This window comes from Ranitomeya imitator, chromosome 1 (genome assembly GCF_032444005.1).
Source record: "Ranitomeya imitator isolate aRanImi1 chromosome 1, aRanImi1.pri, whole genome shotgun sequence".
Classification (NCBI taxonomy): Eukaryota; Metazoa; Chordata; class Amphibia; order Anura; family Dendrobatidae; genus Ranitomeya; species Ranitomeya imitator.
Genome location: NC_091282.1, coordinates 404,117,892 through 404,142,783, shown reverse-complemented (window position 1 = coordinate 404,142,783; position 24,892 = coordinate 404,117,892). Strand labels below are relative to the sequence as shown.

At 43.1% G+C, this 24,892-nt stretch overlaps 1 protein-coding gene across 2 annotated transcripts in view; it reads right to left on the bottom strand.

Moving 5' to 3' along the window:
- Positions 1-24,892, bottom strand: part of AGTPBP1 (ATP/GTP binding carboxypeptidase 1) — a 223,276-nt gene that overhangs the window by 89,534 nt on the left and 108,850 nt on the right. For both annotated transcript variants that reach the window (XM_069762493.1, XM_069762500.1), the window contains 2 exons: positions 22,634-22,671; positions 1,640-1,848 (listed from right to left, as the gene is read on the bottom strand). In XM_069762493.1, coding sequence (XP_069618594.1) covers positions 1,640-1,848; positions 22,634-22,671 — 247 coding nt within the window. The remainder of the gene's footprint in view (positions 1-1,639; positions 1,849-22,633; positions 22,672-24,892) is intronic.

The following is a 24,892-nucleotide window of genomic DNA, read 5'->3' as shown; positions in this document are numbered from 1 at the left end:
ATAACACTGGATGCGTTGCACACGTTTTCCTCTTATTTTGCAATGTCGGTTCACTGCACTCTGACGCAGGACGACCGACGGAAGTGTGAAACAAGCCTAAAACTGATTTGTGCAGAATTTTTATTCAGAGACAGTTACCTAGTTCTGTGAAACAGTGATTCTGTTGGCAGGCACTTGTGTTATGTTAAACTGATTATGTACTTCTGGTTTGAACTGCAATTTGGACAGAACCAGACAGAGCCCCATGCCGGGGGGCAGTGCAAGCAATTGGGGTTGGTTCGGAGAGAGGTGGAAGGAGGAGGACGTGTGATGTCTGTCTGTCAAGCGCGATCAGCAGAGCTGACATCCCCAGGATCCAACATCTGTAATGCACCAGGAGAGTACTCTAGACATTCAGCTGTAGAACCATGCAGCGGTTAGAAACTAGTCATACCTTGGCCAAACAGACTCATCCCTGCAACGGCACCGCGACCCCATTTGAGGAAAATGGGGGTGCATCTTATAATCCGAATGTAGCTTACTGGGGAGGGAGCAGCACTGCAGGAAGCTGGCGGTGGCAGGAGTGGGATGATGTGAGGCCGCGCAAGCTCCAGACTTTCAGAAAGTGTCGGGAGGCCCTGTACTTCCCATTGTTTTCACTGCAGTGGACTTCAGCGAAATGGCCACCGGAGGAGGTGCATATGCGGATTCAGATCTCGAGAGACAAGAACTCTGGCAGCCATTGTCCCAAAGACCACCGCAGTGAAAACGATGGGAAGTGCGGGGGACTCTTGACATTTTCTGAAAGTACGGAGCCTGCACAGCCTTGCACCGCCAAACACCCCCTCCTCCGAGAATCGCCCCACTCCTGCCTCCTGGGACCCAGCTTTGCCAATAAGATATCACAAAAGCGGAATATAAGATGCACCACCATTATATTTTAAAAAGAAACTTATTTTCCTCCCCAAAATTTGGGGTGCGTCTTATGATCCGTAAAATTCGGTATGGATGTAAAATACTGACCAAATACTGAATGTGTGAACGTGGCCTTAGCACTGCTACATCTACGTCAGACAAACAGGTACTCTATTAAAACTATATCAAGCAGCCCAGTAAGTGATACATACCTGTAACCGGGCTATCTAACCCTATATTATGCTGCTCCCAGAATATATAGTAAAAACTTGGTGACAGATTCCCTTTAATAAAAGGTAAATTGCAAAATGACTTATTTTTATTAGCACTACCTAACACTCCCCATCTATGAAGATGGGAATAAACCCTTATGGTGACATAAGGATTGCCAGATTTACACTACAATGGTTACCATACTTAAATTGCCAAGTTTATAAAGGTTGCATAGTATCAGAAAAATATGGCTGCTTTGTTCTAGAAACAGTGCCACACCCGACCATGGGTCGGGTCTCATATTGTAGCTCAGCTCCATTAAAGGGAAGGTTGTTGACCAGCAACGCTAAAAGACAACCTGCGGACTGTTTTTGAAAGAAAGCAGCTCTCCTCACTATGCTTCAGGGATGACTCTAGTGTTCCACTAGTAGACCTATAGAGCCACCTCTTCGAGCACTTACTATAACCTGGGTACCTATGAACAGACATACAAAGTGAGACTAAATAGGTTTGCAATTTGAGAAATACTTACTTGTGAGGAGTTATATAAAATCTTCATACCATTAGCATCTATGAAAGCTTTTCTACCCAGCTTGATGTTAGTAATGCTTTTAAGGCACTGCAGTATGCCTTTTCGGATCAACATGTGCCTGTGCCGGGTGTCATGACGATGCCAGTCCAAATATATTGCTAAAAGCCCTTGAACGTATCCTCGGTCCACTGCTTTTCTGGCATTCGTCTCTAAGGTTAAACATTAAAAGGGAGAAATTAAAATCATTCTGAATGCAAAGAAGAAATCATGGCAGAAAGGCGATACAGCAGTAGTGGCCATACGATCATGAGCAGAAATCCAAAGCCATCATTAAAGGGAACCTCTCAGCATGAACATGCAGGCACCATGTTATAGAGCAGAGGGAGCTGAGCAGATTGATATAGAGTTTGTGAGAAAAGGCTCAGTATAATCTGTGTTTTCATCATTTAATCTCTGCTCTTTCTGGGACTTTCAGTCCGGTGGGCGGTCCTATCATTGACTGACAGCTATCTTTGTATAATAGTGCATAGGGAGCAAGCTGTCAGTCACTGATAGGACCGCCCACCAGGCTGAAAGTCCCAGAAACAGCAGAGGTTAAAGTGATTAAAACACAATATTTTCTCACAAAACTACCGTATATATCAATCTGCTCAGCTCCTTCTGCTCTACAACATAATGATGGCAGATTGGACTGCATTTTCATGGTGACAGGTTCCCTTCAAAGCCAGTCAAACGTTTTTTAATGCAGGCACAAAATAAAAGTCAGTTTTTGATAGTTAGAAAGAGGGGGAAAAAATCTAATACTGTAATTATAAACATTTCTAGTTCAGATTAGTGAAATTGCTTTCATTCTCCCTCCTGATCTCACATGAGGCATGGAGAGAAATACTAGGAACACACAAGCTGGGTAAATCATACGCTGGCCCGGGAGTCTTGTGCATGGGTCCTATTCTAATTAATGGGACAGGTTGATCAGACTCCTCAGTCGGAGTACAGCTGATTTATCTGCACTGCCCAGCCTGCCATCTTTCTATCTCTAAGCCCAATGGAAGATCTGCCAGGACGTCTTTCTATCATACTGAGCAATTCAGTAGCTCTTCTGTGGCATCAGTAAAGAAGGGTTAGCTAGCTCCCCCCATGGGTAGCAAAGAGTATAGCGCACTCATGAACCTGACGCTGGTTCCCCATTTGTCCTCCTTCAGGACACACTTGATTGACACCAACTATTGCACACTGAACTCCCCACAACATATTTGGAGATGATCTGACTTCAAAACGTGTCAAAGATGCTCAAATCCATCCGCTTGGGCATTTTTAATTGTTCCTAAACATATCAGCTTAAAGAGCTGGACTTTTCCCCTGCTGCTCAATATAGCTTAGCCCGAAACAGGTACCTTGGTCACAAGATAATGAATATTATTCACTTTGCCCCTCAGTGGTTTTAATGTTACAAGTGACAGCTGGTTCACAAAGGGTGTGAGAAATTTAATATGGGTTGTGTACAATGTTCTTGTTCACCTCTAATCACACAACCCTAAACTGATCATCCATGCACTGTGCCTGGTCCTGCCACTCAGCAGCACCGTGGCCGCCCTCATGATTATGTGGCACCCCTAGGGGTATTTGCCACAAAAATAGTTACTGACAATAAATACAAATACTAAAATAGCAAGACTGCACTACCACCTCCGGCCAGAAGGGGGAGCTCCAGAGACTTCCCTTGATCCATTCTGGTCTGAGAGAAGAAATGGCAGTTGGGCTAAGGAGCTGAAAGTGAGAGGTCATACAGCTGAATTTCTAACAGCCCTATGACGGTTTCCAGGCCCAAATCACCGGCCTGAGGAGAAGAGGGATAGAGAAAAAGGACATTGTGAGAACCGGGTAGCATTAATCACTACCCAGAACAGGCGCAAAGACGGATACCGGATCCGTGGCTGTATTCATTATATATAATACAGCAACCGGAAAAACGTGAGGTGATATCAGCTTCACTAGGGTCGGATGCAGCAACAGACACAGAGTTCAGCGGTACTCCCGGAGGGAGTAAGCCGATAAAAGGACTCGGGTTGCCCATCGAACCAGGACCCGGAGGGGACAGATTGGGCCGGCAGCCAGTTCACATACAGCAGCAGGGCGACACAGAAATTGCGCACAATAAGAGGCGAAGACCCCGGCAGGGTCAAAGTAACTCAGAGTTCCCATACAGACTCCGGTGACAGGACTGGTTGTAAATCCTTTTATGTTAAAGTAAACTGGTTAAACGTTTCAGTGCCTCAGTCTTTCATTTGGACAATAGCCATCTATCCAGGATCGGGATCGTCACCGCTGGGAGAACCTGCTGCTGATCAAGTAAGTGCCTGTTCCCTCACGATACCCCTTACACTGTGCATTGCCTGAGACCACAGCACTGGGTCAAGCCACCCGTGACATCTCCCTCAAGAGACAGACCCCATTGGTCCGGTGCTGGGTATCCCGGTCTCCTGGGCGTCACAATTACATACGCTAGCGTCACCAATACAGAACCCCTTTAAAAGGACATTTCACTGTATTTCTATATTTAAACTGATTCCCTTCTCCAATTGCTGCTGCTCCACCGATTCTGGAGCCGTTTCTTTTTCTTCTGTACTCCTCTGTTGCAAATCTATGCCCCCTGGTAATAAAGAAGCACATTTTCCTTTCCACCAACTGGGAGTACACCACAAAAATTCTCTGTGGAAGTCTGCTTTTGTACCTCTACAACAGACGGTCTGTGTTATACGCCTAATCGATTCAAGGGAAAATTTGCGTAATTAACAGGGGGTTTAACTTTGGGTCGGAAAGGCAAAAACAAGCCAAAATGTTCCACAATCCGTAAAACAGCGACAACTGGAAGAAGTTTAAAAATCCAGTCAAAATGACTTCTTTAACAAGGCATGAATGGTGGATGCCATCCAGTGGATCTTAAAGGGAATACATCATCTGAAAATGACCTATTCGTTAAATGAGGTTTTTGTGATAAATGTATTGTGTTTATTTTCCAATTGGTGATATTTTAGCTCCACAAAACAATATGTATTGAAAATGAGAAATCTTGCAATTATCACACTGGCCACTGAGGAAATTGTCTGTATTTTACAGAAGACTTTTCACCAGTCTCATTATCATCACATGCTGCATTACAATGACAGGTAACCGCTATACAGGCCGCTATGCCTGAGTGGGGCCGCCACAACCTACATGAGCAGTGTTTGGCTCAATGGTCGTAAAGCAACATGTACCGACAAAGGGTAGCATCTCATTATTAATTTAACAAACTACCCAGATGATTATTATATAGAAATGAAGACAAATTTGTTAACAAGGGCCAGGCAATACTACTTGTCGCGGAACAGCGTACCCAAAGAGTCAATATCACTGATGAGCACTTGGCACCCCAATACAGTTATGGTCGAAAGGGTTTACACCTATGAAATTGTTCCAGATAATGAACTATTTCTACCAGAAAATTATTGCAATTACACATGTTTTGTTATACATGTTTATTTCCTTTGTGTGTATTGGAAAAACAAAAGAGTGACAAAAAACAAATAGGACATAATTTCACACAAAACCCCAAAAATGGGCCAGACAAAATTTTTAGCACTCAACTTAATATTGGCTTGCACACTGCAGTACTGATTGAATTTCTTTGGAACTTGATTGGGGCTGCTTATCTATCATTCGAACTATCCTGCGTTTCAACCTTTAATCAATTTCTGTCTTCCATTCACTTCCAGTAAGATTAGCTACCGTGCCATGGGGTGTAAACTTCTTGCTTATGTTGCCCACCGTGGAGTAAAGAACATCAAGATCTCTGGAGATGGAATTATAACCTTGAGATTGAGGACCTGAGAAGCAAAATTGTTGAACAATATCAACAGACATTTCTCTTCTCTTTCTGTTCTCCATGCTTAGTGTGGAACACACAGACACACAATGCAAAGATTGAGTCATTATTTCCCCTTTTTTTCTGGTTTCAGGTGTGATTTTTGTCTCCAGAAATCTCAATCCGCATACGCGCCACATCTGGCGGCCATTTTTCCAAAGCCCACCAGCGCGGACATCTTATGAGAACTCAGGGCCTACAGTATAGCCCCGATCCTTCAGCCACCGGCCTCCTGAAGCAGCGACCCTGTCTCCTGTGACTCTGCTCCATCATCACCCCCCTGGCAAGCAACAGTTAAATCGAACTATAAAATGCTCCCCCATTTTATTTAAAAATGCGTCTCATGTTCCGGTGCATCTTATAATCCGTAAAATACGGTATGTCCAATTTTCCTTAGTTTTGTTGTGTTGTTGCAATACCCAGAAAGGAAATAAACATGTGTATAACAAAATATGTGTAATGGCAATAGTTTTCTGGGAGAAATACTAGATTTTCTGGAATAATTTCAAGGGTGCCAACCCTTTCAGCCAAGACGGTACATACATAGTTGATAACCAATCACAATAGGCAATGTCACAGCTCCCCCGCTCAACCTCCCTTCATGATGACATTTGGAAACGCTCATTAGTCTATTTCTGCCAATGTAAATGTTTTGAACTTTTGAATTTCAGGCTCCATATCATTATTCATTTCTGCTTTGAACTTGAGACTGCCGTCATTTTATAGACAATCATCTTGGATTTCTCATATTTAAATTTGACTTGCAACTATTTAGCATATGATTAGTTATGCAGATTATTGTCATGACACTGCATTGTCAATGTTTTGCTCCTAAAGATCTCAATTTTAATTTTTATTATTTTGTCAATCCACCTTTGGCTTTCAACACCTCCATGAATCCTTCTGGGCATGCTCTTGATCAAATTCAAATGGGTGTTGACCAAAATTTGATCTCAGTGTTTTATTGGGTTGAGGTCTGGGGTCATTCTAGCACCTCTACTTCATTGACTTTGAACCAATTCTTCGCCAATCTCGATGTATGCTTCGTGTTGTTGTCCTGTTGGAACACTATTTCATCCTTTTCATACCCATAGTACTTGAGTGTATGAAGTAACTCATCATGTAGGATACTCACATATAGCTCAGCATTGAGACCACCATTGATCCTGATCAAGTATCCAATACCTTTGGCTGTGAAACAACACAATATCATCAGGTTTCCTCCACCAAACTTGACATTTCCTTCAATTTCTCAATCCGTTAGCCACTTTTTCCCTTGTTTCTTTCAGAGCCATTTGTACCTATCAGAGTCTAGTCTATTATTATTATTATTTATTTATATAGCACCATTAATTCCATGGTGCTGTACATGTGAAAAGGGGTTACATACAGGGTTATAGATATCGTTAACAGTAAACAAATTTACAATGACAGACTGGTACAGAGGGGAGAGGACCCTGTCCTTGCGGACTAACATTCTTCGTAGTCTATTGACATGTGTGATCGCCCCAAATCACCTGTTTGAAATCTTTAAATGTCCACTTTTCATACTTGTTTGCAAACTCAAAAAGGCACTTCTTATGAAAATATTGAAGTTGAGGCTCCTTCAACTTGTTTTGGGCCACCATTCCAGACATGTGGCGTCTGTGAGCTCAATATTATGAAGCATGTGAGCCACCTCCACTGCCGTGTTTGTTGCGCAACAACAGATAGTCCTTGGGATGTGCAGACTTGCTGACTGATATTTTGCCTGGACATCCACCTTTTCCCTTCTGAATGGATGGACGGACTTCATTTCGTATTCTTACAACTGTCATGGCACTCGCATGATGCAGTTTGGCAAGAGACCGCTATCAATGAGCTGGATGATGCTGTTTCTCTTTTCCTGGGTAATCTTCTTCATGGCTGCTTCTCGATTCGAACCAATGACCCTTCACTTGGGAATCAACCTAATAACACTCTGAGCTATTAGGGAATTTGAGAACAGGTTGTATTTTGTAGCATTCAGGAAGAAAAGCATTTTTCCACCACCAGGAGCAAAACAGTAACAATGCAGTGACATGACAAGAATCTGCATACCGTAATTAATCATATGCCAAATAGCTGCAAGTCAAAATTATGTATAAGATAGCCAAGATGATTGTTTATAAAATTATAGCAGTCTCATGATCAACGCAGCAGTGGACAGTGAGATATGGAGCCTAGAAGTCAAAAGTTCAAAACATTGTTACCCTTTTGCTCTTCCTCTTCGCTGTATGTCATTTTCTGAAATTTTTACCATTTTTCTCCTTTACATGCTCAATTTCTAAATTTGCAATCTACTAGGAGGTGAGAGAAAGACACTATCTGCTATGATCTCTCTCAAACAACACAGCACACAAGACAGGGTCCTGCTCTTCATTAATTTTTTAGCACACAGACCAGCTGCAGCGGCATGGAGGAAATTATAAAGCTGAGCTGTCTGGATCCAAATCCAGTTCTGAGGTGACGTAAAAGACTTGTTACAAAGCGGAGCATAATCTTTCTATGTCTCCCTCCTCCTCACGTCTCATATCATTTTCCCTCTCCATACAGTATAATGAGCTGTGAGTTGAGATGAACGAACGCGCTCGGATAAGGCGTTAACCGAGTGACTCCGGCGTGCTCGAATAATATGTTTGAGCCTCCGGGTCTCCATGTCCCTCTGCTGTTCGACAGCTGCAACACGTACAGGGATTGCCTAAAATACAGGGACTCTAACATATTTTTCGAGAACGCTAAAGACTCTTGGTTAGCACACGAGCATGCTCGGATAACGGCTTATCTGAGAATGTTCACTAATCACTAGCTGTGACACATGTTACCTGTAGTCCGTCTTGTCTGAGCAAGAAAGACTTGAGCCTTTTTTTGCTTTTTTTAGAATGGACATTTAGTTCATGAATCGGGGGGGAAGAAGAAGTGCCTGACAAGAGAGTAAGGAAGCGGACTTCTCTGAAAACATATATTAGAAAGTTTCTTATATTCGCCTGTACTATTTATTTCTGCAAAGTTTGTAGAAAGTATAGTTCCATTAACATAAAAACCTGATTTATAAAGGTCACTTTCTATGGAAACATACCTTTTAACAATATTTTTAACCAAGAGAAAGCAGAAAGCATAGATTACGAAGAAACAAAGTATATTTCAAGTATCACTTCAATGTTCATACTCCATTGGTTAGCCATCAGTAATGTGTGTTCAATGTGTGCATTAAAATACTTACCCATAACTGACTTCTACTGTTTTCAACTCTGCTTGAGTCCTCTCCTGAATCATGTGTCCAGAACTCTGATCAGATCACAAACAGCATCTTCTGTGTGACCAGAAGTCTCCTTCTCAATGAGCGTCTATGAGACTCAGAACGAGGGACTTGTAAAGTTACAGTAAAGAACTAACGGTCCACTGTGTGATCCGGTAAGTCAGATCTACGGTCATATGTAGCAGGAGAGGACCGGAGCAGTGCTGGACAGTATTTTAGTGCACACATTACTGAAGACTATGTGGCAGTGCAATAAGAAAAAAATGCTGGAGAAGTTCTTTAAAAAGAATTAGTAGTTCTGGAAAATTTGACGGGAAAAAGAACATTTCATTTAACACTTTTTTCCGGTCAAATTGACAGCACACAATGGACCCAAGTAAACAATGGATATAAAAAAAACTTACACTGATAAAAAGCCAGGTCTCAGTAAAAACAAAAAATTACAGCTGGAAGAATAATTTCCGAACTTTTTTGACCTATAATCTGTACAATTCAATTTAAACACAAACTGAAAAAAGGAACTAAAAGCGATGAGGTTGCAGAAATATGCACAACTTTAAAATAATATTTTGTTGAAGTATCCTTAGAATTTATCACAGCATTCAGTCATTTTGGGTAGCAGTCTATCTGGATGACATATGCAAAATTGGCAATCTTTGCCCACTCTTCTCGTAGTAGCGCTTCAAATCTGTCAGACTGTGAGGACATCTCCTGTATACAGTCCTCTTCAGGTCACTTCACAGATTTTCAATTGGATTCTGGTCTGGGCCATTCAAAATCCAATTTCTAGCTATTCTTTGTTGATTTGGAAGTATGCTTTGAGTTGTTATGCTGAAGAGTGAAATTCCTCTTCATTTGTGTTTATTAGCAAAGGCTTCTAGGTTTTGATGCAAAATTGACTGATATTTAAAACTGTTCATAATTCCCTCCACCTTGACTAAAGCCAATGTTACAGCTGCCAAAAACGCCCCAAAGCATGATGCTTCACCATGTTTCACTTTGAGTATGGTGTTATTTTGGTGATATGCAGTTTTGTATTTTCGCCAAACATAACTTGAAATTTTGGCCAAAAAAGTTCAACCTTTGTCTCCTCAGACCATAACATGTTTTCTCACAGGCTTTTGGCAGACTATGCAGGTGTGGTAAACCAAAGCTTGCCATATGAGGAATACAGGGGATTGTTCTCACATGCAGTTCACAACCAGTACTAGCTAGAAATTCTTGCAGCTGCTTTAATGTTGCTGTAGGGCTTTTGGCAGCCTCCCAAACCAATTTTCTTCTTGTTCTTTCATCAAATTTTCGAAAAATGCATTTAAAGGGGTATTCCCATCTCTAAGATCCTATCCCAATATGTAGTTGGTGCAATAATATTAATATTAGCAAGTACCAGCAGTCAGAAATGTAGTATAGTTTTTCTGATTCACTATGTCTCTTTCCTCATGTGCAGATACTGTAGGACCTTATGTATCCACGGTTACAACCACTAGCAACTAGCTGCCACTATATCAGTGGTCGTAACTAGGGTTGAGCGAAACGGGTCGGCCAGATTCAGAAGTCGCCGACTTTTGACAAAGTCGGGTTTCATGAAACCCGACCCGACCCCTGTGTGGGGTTGGCCATGAGGTCGGCGATCTTCTGATCTGGAATCGGAATTCCGATACCGAGTTCCGATATCTTTAAGATATCGGGAATCGGTATCGGAATTCATATTTAAGTGTAAAATAAAGAATAAAAAAAAAAATATTGATATATTCACCTTCGGACGCACCCTGGTTCTCACCGGCAGCATTCCTTTCTAAGAATGAGCGCCTGAAGGACCTTCGATGACGTCGCGGCTTGTGATTGGTCGCGTGAGCGGTCACATGGGCGTCGTGCGACCAATCACAAGCTGCGACGTCATCTAAGGTCCTTCAGGCGCTAATTCTTAGGAAGGAAGCGTCCGAGGGCGCGTCCGAGGGTGAGGATATTCCTAATAGGTATATACTCACCCTCGGACGCGCCCTGGTTCTAACCCGCAGCCTTCCTTCCTAAGAATCAGCGCCTGAAGGACCTTAGATGACGTCGCGGCTTGTGATTGGTCGCGTGACGCCCATGTGACCGCTCACGCAACCAATCACAAGCCGCGACGTCATCGAAGGTCCTTCAGGCGCTCATTCTTAGGAAGGAAGGCTGCCGGTGAGAACCAGGGCGCGTCCGAGGGTAAGTATATCAATATTTTTTATTTTGATTCTTTATTTTACACTTAAATATGGATCCCAGGGCCTGAAGGAGAGTTTCCTCTCCTTCAGACCCTTGGAACCATTAGAAACCCAATGCACTGCATTGGGTTTCGTGTTTCGGCCGACCCCGACTTTTCTATAGGATCGGCCGATTTCACTCGACCCGACTTTTGAAAAAGTCGGGTTTCGTGAAACCCGACCCAATCCTATAAAAAGAAAAGTCGCTCAACCCTAGTCGTAACCATGAATACCTAACCTAAGGTCCTGGATTTTAAAAATAAATATATCTTTCTATCTATCTGTCTGTCTGTATGCATGTATCTACTATATAATAGTCTAAGGGTCACTTCCGTCTGTCTGTCCCGGATATTCATTGGTCACGGCCTCTGTCTGCCATGGAATCCAAGTCACTGATTGGTCTCGCCAGCTGCCTGTCATGGCTGCCGCGACCAATCAGCGATGGCCACAGTCCGATTAGTCCCTCCCTACTCCCCTGCAGTCAGTGCCCGGCGCCCGCTCCATACTCCCCGCAGTCACCGCTCACACAGGGTTAATGTCAGCGGTAACGGATCGCGTTATGCCGCGGGTAACGCACTCCGTTACCGCCGCTTTTAACCCTGTGTGACCAAGTTTTTACTATTGATGCTGCCTATGCAGCGTCAATAGTAAAAGGATCTAATGTTAAAAATAATTAAAAAAAATAAAAAATCATTATATACTCCCCTTCCGTCGCCTTTCCCGCTCCTCGAGACGCTCCAGTAACCGCTCCATGCAAGCGGCAGGTTCCGGTGGCAAGGATGGTATGGGACAAGGACCGGCCATGACGTCACGGTCATGTGACGACGACGTCATCACGGGTCCTGCGCTACTAACCCTGGGATCGGAAGCTGCCGAGTGCACCGCACACAGGCCACATGACTACAAGGGCTCCCTCGGAAGGTGAGTATATGTTTATTTTTTAACCTGTGACATAAGTGGCTGGGCAATATACTACGTGGCTCTGTGCTATATACTACGTCACTGGGCAATATACTACGTGGCTCGGCAATATACTACGTGGCTGGGCAATATACTACGTGGCTGGGCAATACACTACATGGGCTGAGCAATATACTACAAGGACTTGCATATTCTAGAATACCCGATGCGCTAGAATCAGGCCACCATCTAGTGTGTGTGTGTGTGTGTGTGTGTGTGTGTGTGTGTGTGTGTGTGTGTGTGTGTGTGTATATATATATATATATATATATATATATATATACACATACATACATACATACACACACATATATACACACACACAGTACAGACCAAAAGTTTGGACACACCTTCCCGTTTAAAGATTTTTGGAATTATATACTTAACAAAAAAGTGTGAAACAACTGAAGATATGTCTTATATTCTAGGTTCTTCAAAGTAGCCACCTTTTGCTTTGATGACTGCTTTGCACACTCTTGGAATTCTCTTGATGAGCTTCAAGAGGTAGTCACCGGAAATGGTCTTCCAACAATCTTGAAGGAGTTCCCAGAGATGCTTGGCACTTGTTGGCCCTTTTGCCTTCACGCTGCGGTCCAGCTCACCCCAAACCATCTCAATTGGGTTCAGGTCTGGTGACTGTGGAGGCCAGTTCATCTGGCTTAGCACCCCATCACTCTCCTTATTGGTCAAATAGCCCTTACACAGCCTGGAAGTGTGTTTGGGGTCATTGTCCCGTTGAAAAATAAATGATGGTCCAACTAAACGCAAACCGGATGGAATAGCATGCTGCTGCAAGATGCTGTGGTAGACATGCTGGTTCAGTATGCCTTCAATTTTGAATAAATCCCCAACAGTGTCACCAGCAAAGCACCCCCACACCATCACACCTCCTCCTCCATGCTTCACGGTGGGAACCAGGCATGTAGAGTCTATCCGTTCACCTTTTCTGCATCGCACAAAGACATGGTGGTTGGAACCAAAGATCTCAAATTTGTACTCATCAGACCAAAGCACAGATTTCCACTGGTCTAGTGTCCATTCCTTGTGTTCTTTAGCCCAAACAAGTCTCTTCTGCTTGCTGCCTGTCCTTAGCAGTGGTTACCTAGCAGCTATTTTATCATGAAGGCCTGCTACACAAAGTCTCCTCTTAACAGTTGCTGTCGAGATGTGTCTGCTGCAAGAACTCTGTGTGGCATTGACCTGGTCTCTAATCTGAGCTGCTGTTAACCTGCGATTTCTGAGGCTGGTGACTCGGATAAAGCAGAAGGTGACTCTCGGTCTTCCTTTCCTAGGGCGGTCCTCATGTGAGCCAGTTTCTTTGTAGCGCTTGATGGTTTTTGCAACTGCACTTGGGGACACTTTCAAAGTTTTCCCAATTTTTCGGACTGACTGACCTTCATTTCATAAAGTAATGATGGCCACTCGTTTTTCTTAGCTTAGCTGCTTTTTTCTTGCCATAATAAAAATTCTAACAGTCTATTCAGTAGGACTATCAGCTGTCTATCCAACAGACTTCTGCTCAACACAACTGATGGTCCCAACCCCATTTATAAGGCAAGAAATCCCACTTATTAAACCTGACAGGGCACACCTGTGAAGTGAAAACCATTTCCGGTGACTACCTCTTGAAGCTCATCAAGAGAATGCCAAGAGTGTGCAAAGCAGTCATTAAAGTAAAAGGTGGCTACTTTGAAGAACCTAGAATATAAGACATATTTTCAGTTGTTTCACTCTTTTTTGTTAAGTATATAATTCCACATGTGTTAATTCATAGTTTTGATGCCTTCAGTGTGAATTTACAATTTTCATAGTCATGAAAATACAGAAAAATCTTTAAATGAGAAGGTGTGTCCAAACTTTTGGTCTGTACTGTGTGTGTATATATGTGTATATATATATATATATATATATATATATATATATATATATATATATATATATATATATATATATATATATATACACACACACACACATATACATACACATACAGGGTGGGCCATTAATATGGATACACCTAAATTAAATGGGGATGGTTGGTGAGATCAACTTCCCGTTGATTTCTTCTGCAGTATTGCTATCAGTGTGTCAGGAGTGGGAGAAGAGGGCTGCATTGACAATCCAACACAATGGGCAGCACTTTGAACACATTTTATAAGTGGTCATAAATTTGTAAATAGCTCATGAAAGAATGAAGTTACGTTAAAACCAAGCACACCATTGTGAAATTCTCAATAAGCTTGATGTGTCACATGACCCTCTTCCCACTGGAAGTCCCATATACTAAAGTGCTACAAACAGGAAGTTGATATCACCAACCATTCCCATTTTATTTAGGTGTATCCATATAAATGGCCCAACCTGTATATATGTGTGTGTATGTAAGGGACAGAATCAAAAAAAGAGAAAACTGGAGTATTTTAGGGTTAGAAAGGTAAAGTTCATTGATACAAAAGATACACATTAAAATTCCCTGCAGGGGTTGAAAAAGACAAACAAACAAGTGGTAACTAGCACAAAAGGGGTTAACATACATGCAGATGGACGCTGGAGGTAGGTCAGAGAGTCAGAGAGAAAGTATTTAGAGTAACATGTCCATGTATGCCATTATTGCCATTAGACCCACTCTACAAATAATCCCCACCATAGTCCAAAGTTATCAAAAAAAAAATCACAAAAAGTAATCCTTACTAGTGATGAGTGAATATACTCGTTACTCGAGATATCTCGAGCATGTTCGGGTGTCCTCCGAGTATTTTTTAGTGCTCGGAGTTTTAGTTTTTATTGCCGCACCTGAAGGATTTACATCTGTTGGCCAGCATAAGTGCATGCGGGGGTTGCCTGGTTGCTAGGGAATCCCCACATGTACTTATGCTGGCTAACAGATGTAAATCATTCAGCTGCGGCAAGAAAAACAAACTCCGAGCACTAAAAAATACTCGGAGGACCCCCGAGCGTGCTCGGGAAATCTCGAGTAACGAGTATATTTACTCATCACTAATTCCTTACCCATACTGCTGAAGAAAGCTCCCAGTGCACATACAAGTGCAGAAATCCCCTAATTTTTGACATGAGGAAAAAGACTCAGTGAATCAGAAAAACTATATACATGTCCAATTGGAGGAATTTGCTAATATCATTATTATACCTACTCCACATTGGGATAGGATCTTAGAGATGGGAATACCCCTTTAAGTCACTTCTTGACAATAGTCTTTACAATCTTCCATGGTATATCTACCGCCTTAGAATTTTTTTTGTACCCTTCTCCTTACTGACAACTTACAACACGGCAAAGGGATCTCATTGTTAAAGCTGTTTACAGATTTTTGCTTGACTTCAAAATGTAGCCAAATATCGTAGTTACTTACCGATAACGGTATTTCTCTGATCCCATGACGGCACTAACGAGAGAGGGATCCGCCCTCAGGGACAGGAAACCCACAGGTTAAAAAGGCGGGACCTCTCCTCCACCTCAGTTGGTTTACAGAGCCTTGCAGGGAATTTCTGCTGTAACTTAATTGGTTATTTTTACACAACAAAATATAACTGTATAACTTATATAAGCTCCTCTATATATATACATTTTTTTTTTTTTTTTTTTTTTTTTTTTTTATGCACACCTCGTGACTTAATTTATAAGTAGTGTGGACACCCATATGTGAAGGGAGGGAATATACAGGTGCCGTCATGGGATCAGAGAAATACCGTTATCGGTAAGTAACTACGATATTCTCTTACCCCATGACGGCACTAACGAGAGAATTTCAAAGAATGAAAATTTTAGGGTGGGACCACTGCCTCAAGAACTCTCCTACCAAAAGTTAAGTCTGAGGGAGAAGATAGATTAAGCTGATAGTGCTTGAAGAATGTAGAGGGGGAAGACCAAGTGGCTGCTCTACATATTTGATCTATTGATGCTCCACCACGTTCAGCCCAAGAGGTTGCCACCGACCTGGTTGAATGAGCCTTAATTGTGTCCGGAGCTTGTTCTCCGGAAGAGGTATATGACATCTTGATGGCATCTCTTACCCACCTCGCCAACGTGGCTTTCGATGCCTTGTGACCCTTATTTGGTCCCTGAAAGCAGACAAACAGAGCCCTCCCTTTTCTACACTCCCTTGTGGCTGATAGATAGTGTGTTAGACATCTCTTTACATCTAGAGTGTGTAGAGCCTCCTCTTTTTTGTTTTTTGGATTGGGGCAAAAAGATGGTAATGCTATCTCTTGAGATCTGTGGAATTTTGACGCCACTTTGGGAAGGTAAGAAGGGTCAGTTTTGAGGATTACTCTGTCATCTAATATTTGTGTTAGAGGTGGGTAGGCTGATAAGGCCTGCAGATCACTAATCCTGCGAGCTGAGGTTAGGGCCACCAATAAACAGGTTTTCCAAGATATTATTTTTAGTGAAGCCTGAGATAAAGGTTCGAACGGCGCCTTAGTTAGTGCTGAAAGGACTAAGTTCATGTCCCAAGGAGGAGCGGTGAGATGTATAACTGGTCTGGACCTAGTAGATGCTCTAATAAATCTTTTTACCCAGTGATTCCCCGCCAAATCCTGATTATAAAGGGCACCCAATGCTGCAATCTGAACTTTCAGGGTGTTTGTTGCCAGGCCTTTCTCTAATCCTTTTTGCAGAAATTCTAGAATTTCCTGGATTGGCATCTGATCTGATAGAGTAACTGCTGATGTGGATAGGAACTTTTTCCAGACCTTGCCGTATGCTTTGGTAGTTACAGGTTTTCTACTAGCCAGCAGGGTAGAAATTAGATTTGAAGAAAACCCCCTTTTTGTTAACAGTTCCCTTTCAAAAGCCAGGCCGTCATATGTAAACTTTTTATTTGTGGGTGATTCACTGGCCCTTGATGCAGGAGGTCTGGGATATCTGGGAGTACCCATGGATCCGCTATGGACATTAGGCGTAGCCATGGGAAACATACTCTTTTCGGCCAGAACGGGGCTATCAATATCACTTTGGCTCTGTCCTCCCTGATTTTCTTCAAGACTAAGGGAATTAGAGCTATCGGAGGAAACACATAAGCTAGATGGAATTTCCATGGAATTAACAACGCGTCTATAGCCACTGGACTCCCCCGAGGATCTATCGAGCAGAAGGCCTCCGTTTTCCGATTTTGATTGTTTGCAAATAGATCTATATCCGGGGCCCCCCAAAGATCCACTATGTGTTTGAATATTCTTGTATTTAACTCCCATTCCCCCTGTTTTAATTGGGTTCTGCTTAGAAAATCTGCAGTTTGATTTTCTGACCCTTTTATGTGAAGGGCTGTCAGGGAGGACAAGTTGGCTTCTGCTTGTGACATGATGAAATTTGTCACTTTCATTAGGGATTGAGACCTCGTCCCTCCCTGATGGTTTAAATATGCTACTACCACCCTGTTGTCCGTCAGTACTCTCACGTGGTGGGAACGGAGGGAAGTTAAAAAATGATTGATGGCGTACTGAACTGCTAAAAGCTCCTTCATGTTTGAAGTAAGGTCTTTTTCTTCTACTGACCAAGGACCTTGGGCAATTTGCCTGTTTAGGTGGGCCCCCCACCCCCAAGGACTTGCGTCTGTGGTCAGGATTATCGAGACCGGCCATACCCATGGAACCCCCCTCCTGAGATTGGACGGGTCTGTCCACCAAGCTAAGGAAGTTTTTGTCCGAGAGGATATTTTTAATTGCTTTTCTAAATTTCCTCCTGCGTGGGATACCGCCTCTAGTATTTCCCACTGGAGATCTCTCGAGTGGCTCTGAGCCCACTGTACCGCTGGGATACAGGATGTCATCGACCCCAGTATGGACATGGCTCTCCTTAGAGTGATCAGAGGAGAGATACTCAACTGATTCACTAGATGTATCATGTTGGATACTTTTTCTTCCGGCAGACGACACTCTTGCTTTGTTGAGTCTATTACTATCCCCAAGTACAACTGTACTTGAGATGGGATAAGCCTGGATTTTTCCAGGTTCAAAAACCATCCTAGATTTGATAGGGCTACGATCACTCTGTTTAGTTGCTGGCTGCAATGTAGAGAGGAACTGCCCATCACTAGGAGGTCGTCCAGATAAGGCACAATCAATATGTTTTGTTCCCTTACATGGGCCATTACTTCCGCCATTAATTTTGTGAATACTCTCGGGGCAATGGCTAGACCAAACGGAAGAGCCCTGTATTGGTAATGTTTCAGTTCCCCTTGTATCATTACTGCAACCCTGAGATATTTCCGGAAATCCGGATGGATTGGCACATGATAGTATGCGTCCTTTAAGTCTATAACAGTCATGAAACAAGACGGGATAAGGGATCTGACACATGATTTTATTGTCTCCATTTTGAATTTTTCTATTACCACGTATCTGTTTAGTTGTTTCAAATTTATAATTACTCTGAAAGTTCCGTCCGGCTTTGTTCGAAGAAAGAGCGGAGAATAAAACCCCCTTGTCTCTTCCTGTTGCGGAACTTCCTGTAAGACTTTCTTCTCCAGAAGACTGAGAACTTCTCTCTGGATACTCAGCTGCTCGATCTCTGACTTTCTTCGTGGTGTGACCACAAACTGATTGTGTGGCATTGAGTGAAAGATTAGTCTTAGGCCCGTCTTTATGATGTTTAGAGCCCAGGCACTTCCAGAAATTTTTTCCCAGGTTGGAAGAAAATGAGTCAGTCTCCCTCCTACCTGGGGCACACCCTCATTGTGGCTGTTTTTTATTATCCGGCTTGTTGAACATGAAACCTCCTCTTTTGAATTTTCTGTCTTCCCACCCCTCCTTTTGGTTTTTTGGGGGGCGTCTTTGTGTGAACCTCCTTCCTCGAAAGGGCCGTCTATAAGATTGATTTAGGAATCCAGGAAAGGCTTTCTTTTTATCAACCGCTTTTTCGAGGACATCGTCTAGGGTGGGACCGAACAAATATTCACCTTCACACGGAATGGAACACAACTTAGCTTGCAGGTCCCCCGGCCAGCACTTTAGCCATAGTGCTCTCCTAGCCGCATTTGAGAAGGAAGCCGATCTTGCCGTCAGTCTAACTAAGTCTATTGAGGCATCTGCTAAATACGCAGCGGCACCTCTCATCGCTGACACAGAGTCCAGTATAGACTCTCTCGGGGTTTTATTTTTTAATTGAGTCTCTAAATGATCCAGCCAGACCATTAGTGCTCTAGCTGTACACGTAGCAGCTATCCCGGGTTTTAGCCCCCCGCTGGCGGCCTCCCAGGACCCTTTTAGGAAGACATCGGCCTTTTTATCCATAGGATCCTTGAGGGTCCCCATATCTTCAAAAGGCAGAGCGAACTTTTTAGAGGCTTTCGCGATGGCGACGTCTAATTTTGGCGCTTTTCCCCATGAGGCGCAGGCTGGGTTATCAAATGGGTATTTCCTTTTGGGTGTTAACAGTACTTTTTTGTCTGGTCTTTTCCACTCCTTTTTTATAAGGGCTTGAATTTTTTCATTTAATGGGAACACTCTGTACTTCTTTTGTTCCAGGCCACTAAACATAAGATCTTGTACAGATTTTTTGGAACGAGTGTCTGCCAGACCCATTGTCGCCCTAACCATTTTTACCAGCGCATCCGTTTCATCTATTGGGAAACAGTTGCGACCGCTTTCTGAAGATGCGGAGGAGGATGATGAAGCTGTAGAGCTATCAGAATCCTCACTCGAGCTATCTCCCTCGCTGGAGCTGTAATCTGGAGTTTTTTCTGTACGTTTTCTTTTACGGTTTTTTACACTTTTTAGTGCGTCTGCCACTTGGGTTTTAATTAAGTCTTTTAATTCAGATGTGAAACTCGGCGTCTCCTCATTAATGGTGTTCCTAATACATGACGCACAGAGTTTTTTAACCCATGAATCTGGCAAATCTGCTGAACAAAGCGGGCACACTTTATGTTTACATTTCTCTTGGCATTTCTTTCCCTAGGAAACAATAAACCCCTATTAGGATATACACTTTCACGGAGGTCACTTACCCTCCTAATGTGAGGAAGATACCGGTTGTGGCTTTGAGGATGCCTCCTCCACTTGAACCACCGTCTCCCTCCTGGATCCACCAGAGCCTCTGCTGCTGCGCTGCGTAGGTTTCCGTGACGAATGGCGCTCCTTCGGGTTCTTAGTCACAGGGGCCTGTGAAATTTCTTCCACCGACTGCTCTATTCCACTCATGGTGGTGTTTTCTGAGCAGCGGTATGCCCCTTCTCTTCCTGCTATATACCAATAGTGCGGCGCAAGGCGGGTCCCCTGCGCCGCCCCGGAAGTGACCCCCGCGCCTGCGCAGTAAGACGCGCCAGCCTCGCGCGTGCTCCATTAGCCGCCGGCTTCACAGAAGGGACGGAGGGATACCCGCAGCCGCCGCTGCCCATACCAGCGTCTCCTGTTGGTGACCGGCGTCACCTCCTTCTCTGAGCTCCGTTAGACCGGCGGTTTCCCAGGTAACCGCCGCTACCTATTACCGGCTGATTTGTAGGAAAGGAGAAGAAGCAGACTTGTTCCTCTTCACTGCTTCTTCTCCACACATATCGACAGGGCCCGCCGACCCCGGAATGTGTCCTCAGGGAGAATATCCACCCGGAACCGCGGCAGGGCCCCCCGCTGCCTGAATTCGGTCCGATGGTCCCTGGAATCCCGCGACGAACGGTGAGCTGTGGGTTCCCCGTCAGGGACAGGAAACCGAACTGAGGTGGAGGAGAGGTCCCGCCTTTTTAACCTGTGGGTTTCCTGTCCCTGAGGGCGGATCCCTCTCTCGTTAGTGCCGTCATGGGGTAAGAGAAAGTACATTTAAATGTGATTGGCTAATTCTGAACACTACTACATCCCCCATTATAAGACTTGAACCGAAAGAACCATGATAAAAGATAAAGGTTTATTAAAAACTAAAAAATTAAACATTTTAAATATTAAAAATTGAAAGATAAAAAGTGAGAGACCTACAGGGGGCACCACAACACAATTTTCGCAGTAGGCAAGTAGAAGACTTGATAAAATAATCTCTAGAAGGACAAAGAGGCAGAAGAGCTTACATCAAGTATATATAACAGAATCTTCTCACAATAATGTGTAACAAACAATATATAATATATAGTCATACAATAAATATTGCATGATGTGTGTAACCCTGGTATAACATGGGTCAGTCATAACAGAGTCCATACTGAGGGGCTACACCGGAGTGAGGACGGAAGTTACCCTTAAACCGGTCTCGTGGACTATCAGGAGCTGGCAGTGCCAAGGGCCAGGACATGTGGCTGCCAACTGCCCCCTGACTGCTGGACTCATGGACTGCAGGTTTACTCGCCGGGTGTCGATGTATGCCAAAACCATCTACACCACGTACGCTGTCGGTCCAGCTGGTGAACCCCATCTCTGCAATGTACACGTCAATGGACACCAGGCAGAGGCTCTCTTGGACTCAGGGAGCCTGGTGACATCATGGGTCACTGATCTCCATGTTAGAACCCACTGTGGGGTTGGTCGGAGTCACTTGATTCACAGCAAACTCCGGGAGTATCCGATGGCGGAGGTTATCTTTTCCACTCCATGCGGGGAGGTTAAGCATGTGTGCCATGATAATGTAAAAAATGTCATATTGTGAGTTTAGTTTCAGAAGGTTATATGGCTTTTCCAGACACGCTGCACGCCATTTCGACCCCCCTCTTCACCCAATAATCACTGAAGAAGTTTTATGGCTTGGCCTGCAACTTCCTCCCCCTTTTGGCCTGGGATTTATGCAAAGGTTTAGCGAGTCAGTTTCTGTAGTCCATTAGTTCCTCTGCCTATTATAGAGGTACCTTTTGAATTGGATTGTGATGGATCTGGTAGGGCCCATTGTAAAATCAGCCCATGGCCACCAACACATATCAGTGGTAGTAGACTATGATACTTGTTACCTAGAGGCAATTTTGCTTCATCACACCTTGGCTAAACTTATTACCCGGGAGCGGTTTGCCATGTTCTGACGCTTTGGGCTATCCAGGAGCAAGCCATTACCGCACCCTAGGATTGCATTGTTGTGCAGTCATCCATGGCAACAGACTGATACGGACTGACACGGCTGCGAACCGGAGCATAATCTTTTTGGATTTGTTTGTAAGTCAGAAAATAATGACGTGAAAGTTGAACTTTCTTCGGTCACTGCCGGACAAAAACCGCTGCCTTCCAACTTGTATCTGTGCCGTCCTTTTCTGCTCCCCCTTTTCTACATCCCGAATTATAAGCGGGTGCTCACAAATATATTATTATTGCTTTGTTTCTATTTCCCCCACAAAGTGATTTCAGTTTGTTTCTCTATGAATTAGAACAGAATATGGGTGACGTTAAAATGTGGAAAAAGTTCTTAATTATTCTTGATATTTTTTTTTATAAGAAAAAAACATGTACTTTTTATATTTGCAGTAAGTAAATGGTGTATGTAGGGAATTTATGGAACTGCTTAAAGTAAAAAAAAATCTTTGCTACCAATATCAACCAATCACAGAGCAACTTATTTAATATTCAGAACTAAAAGCTAAGCTGCGATTGGATGCAATGAGCAACAGCAGATGGTTTCAGAAATCTGCACCAGTGTAAATGTGTATGTGAATATGGCCCAGGAAGAAGATAGCCCAAACATTGTAAGCACTTACTTGATTTTAGTAAAGCTGTAAGGGTATCTAAAGTAACTCTGCAAAAGAAAGAGAACAGTATTAGCTTTATTGACCATATTCTAGTACAGAGTAATGATAATAAGACTATGCCCTATCAAACATGTGGAAAGTACACAATTAAATTACATGTGTACATACAGCAGGGGTATGGTGTGGTGCATGAAATTAAGTAGCAAGATGAATGCATTCTTTGCCTTCAAGAGCGCCTAGCTCCTCTCCCTCCCGGGGTGGTGGTGGGAAATCTGTGCATTCGGGAATTCTTCTAATATTGCAGAGACCACTTTACCTTTCCAGAGAAGTGCAGGGAAGGTGGCTGGGCAGCGCTTACAAGCTTCCCTTTAAAGAGCTTGTAAGTGCTGCACTACTTGCCTCCAGCCACCTCTGATAAAACTGCAGCAATGGCCTGTCACCTATGCAGAGTGCTCTAAGATATAGAGTCCACAATCCCTCCGTTCTTCAGAACCGAGGGGATTTTTAGTAAGATCTAAATTGCTTGTAAAAACAATACACTTTACACTTTGTAATTTTATTCATTTATGATGATGAGAAACAGTATAAAGCAAACCATGCATGCTGATTATCAACTAAATTGTTCAACCGCATTGGTAACTGAGCATACAGTACAGACCAAAAGTTTGGACACACCTTCTCATTTAAAGATTTTTCTGTATTTTCATGACTATGAAAATTGTACATTCACACTGAAGGCATCAAAACTATGAATTAACACATGTGGAATTATATACTTAACAAAAAAGTGTGAACGGAACAGGAAAGGTGAACGGATGGACTCTAAATGCCTGGTTCCCACCGTGAAGCATGGAGGAGGAGATGTGATGGTGTGGGGGTGCTTTGCTGGTGACACTGTTGGGGATTTATCCAAAATTGAAGGCATACTGAACCAGCATGGCTACCACAGCATCTTGCAGCGGCATGCTATTCCATCCGGTTTGCGTTTAGTTGGACCATCATTTATTTTTCAACAGGACAATGACCCCAAACACACTTCCAGGCTGTGTAAGGGCTATTTGGCCAAGAAGGAGAGTGATGGGGTGCTACGCCAGATGACCTGGCCTCCACAGTCACCAGACCTGAGCCCAATCGAGATGGTTTGGGGTGAGCTGGACCGCAGAGTGAAGGCAAAAGGGCCAACAAGTGCTAAGCATCTCTGGGAACTCCTTCAAGATTGTTGGAAGCACCATTCACGGTGACTGCCTCTTGAAGCTCATCAAGAGAATGCCAAGAGTGTGCAAAGCAGTCATCAAAACAAAAGGTGGCTACTTTGAAGAGCCTAGAATATAAGACATATTTTCAGTTGTTTCACACTTTTTTTGCTAAGTATATAATTCCATATGTGTTAATTCATATTTTTGATGCCTCCAGTGTGAATGTACAATTTTCATAGTCATGAAAATATAGAAAAACCTTTAAATGAGAAGGTGTGTGCAAACATTTGGTCCGTACTGTGTGTATATATATATATATACACACACACATACACATATATGTATTATATATATATTATTATATATATATATATATCTACTATATAATTGTCTAAGGGTCACTTCGGTCTTTCTGTCCTTCTGTCTGTCCTTCTGTCTGTCATGGATATTCATTGGTCGCGGCCTCTGTCTGTCATGGAATCCAAGTCGCTGATTGGTCTCGCCAGCTGCCTGTCATGGCTCCCGCGACCAATCAGCGACGGCCACAGTCCTGCGGAAAAATGGCCACTCCTTCCTCCCCACAGTCAGTGCCCGCTCCGTACTCCCCTCCAGTCAGCGCTCACACGGGGTTAATGGCAGCGTTGACCGCGGTTTAATGCACTTGGTTAACACTGCTATTAACCCTGTGTGACCAACTTTTTACTATTCATGCTGCCTATGCTCATCAAGAGAATCCCAAGAGTGTGCAAAGCAGTCATCAAAGCAAAAGGTGGCTACTTTGAAGAACCTAGAATAGAAGACATATTTTCAGTTTTTTCACACTTTTTTTGTTCAATATATAATTCCACATGTGTTCATTCATAGTTTTGATGCCTTCAGTGTGAATGTACAATTTTCATAGTCATGAAAATACTGAAAAATCTTTAAATGAGAAGGTGTGTCCAAACTTTTGGTCTGTACTGTATGTTAAAAGTGTAAACATGGAATACATCTGAAATATTATTAAAAAAATAAATCAGGCAGTAGTTTTGGATACACAAAAGTTATAGTCAATAATATTGAGAAACACTTT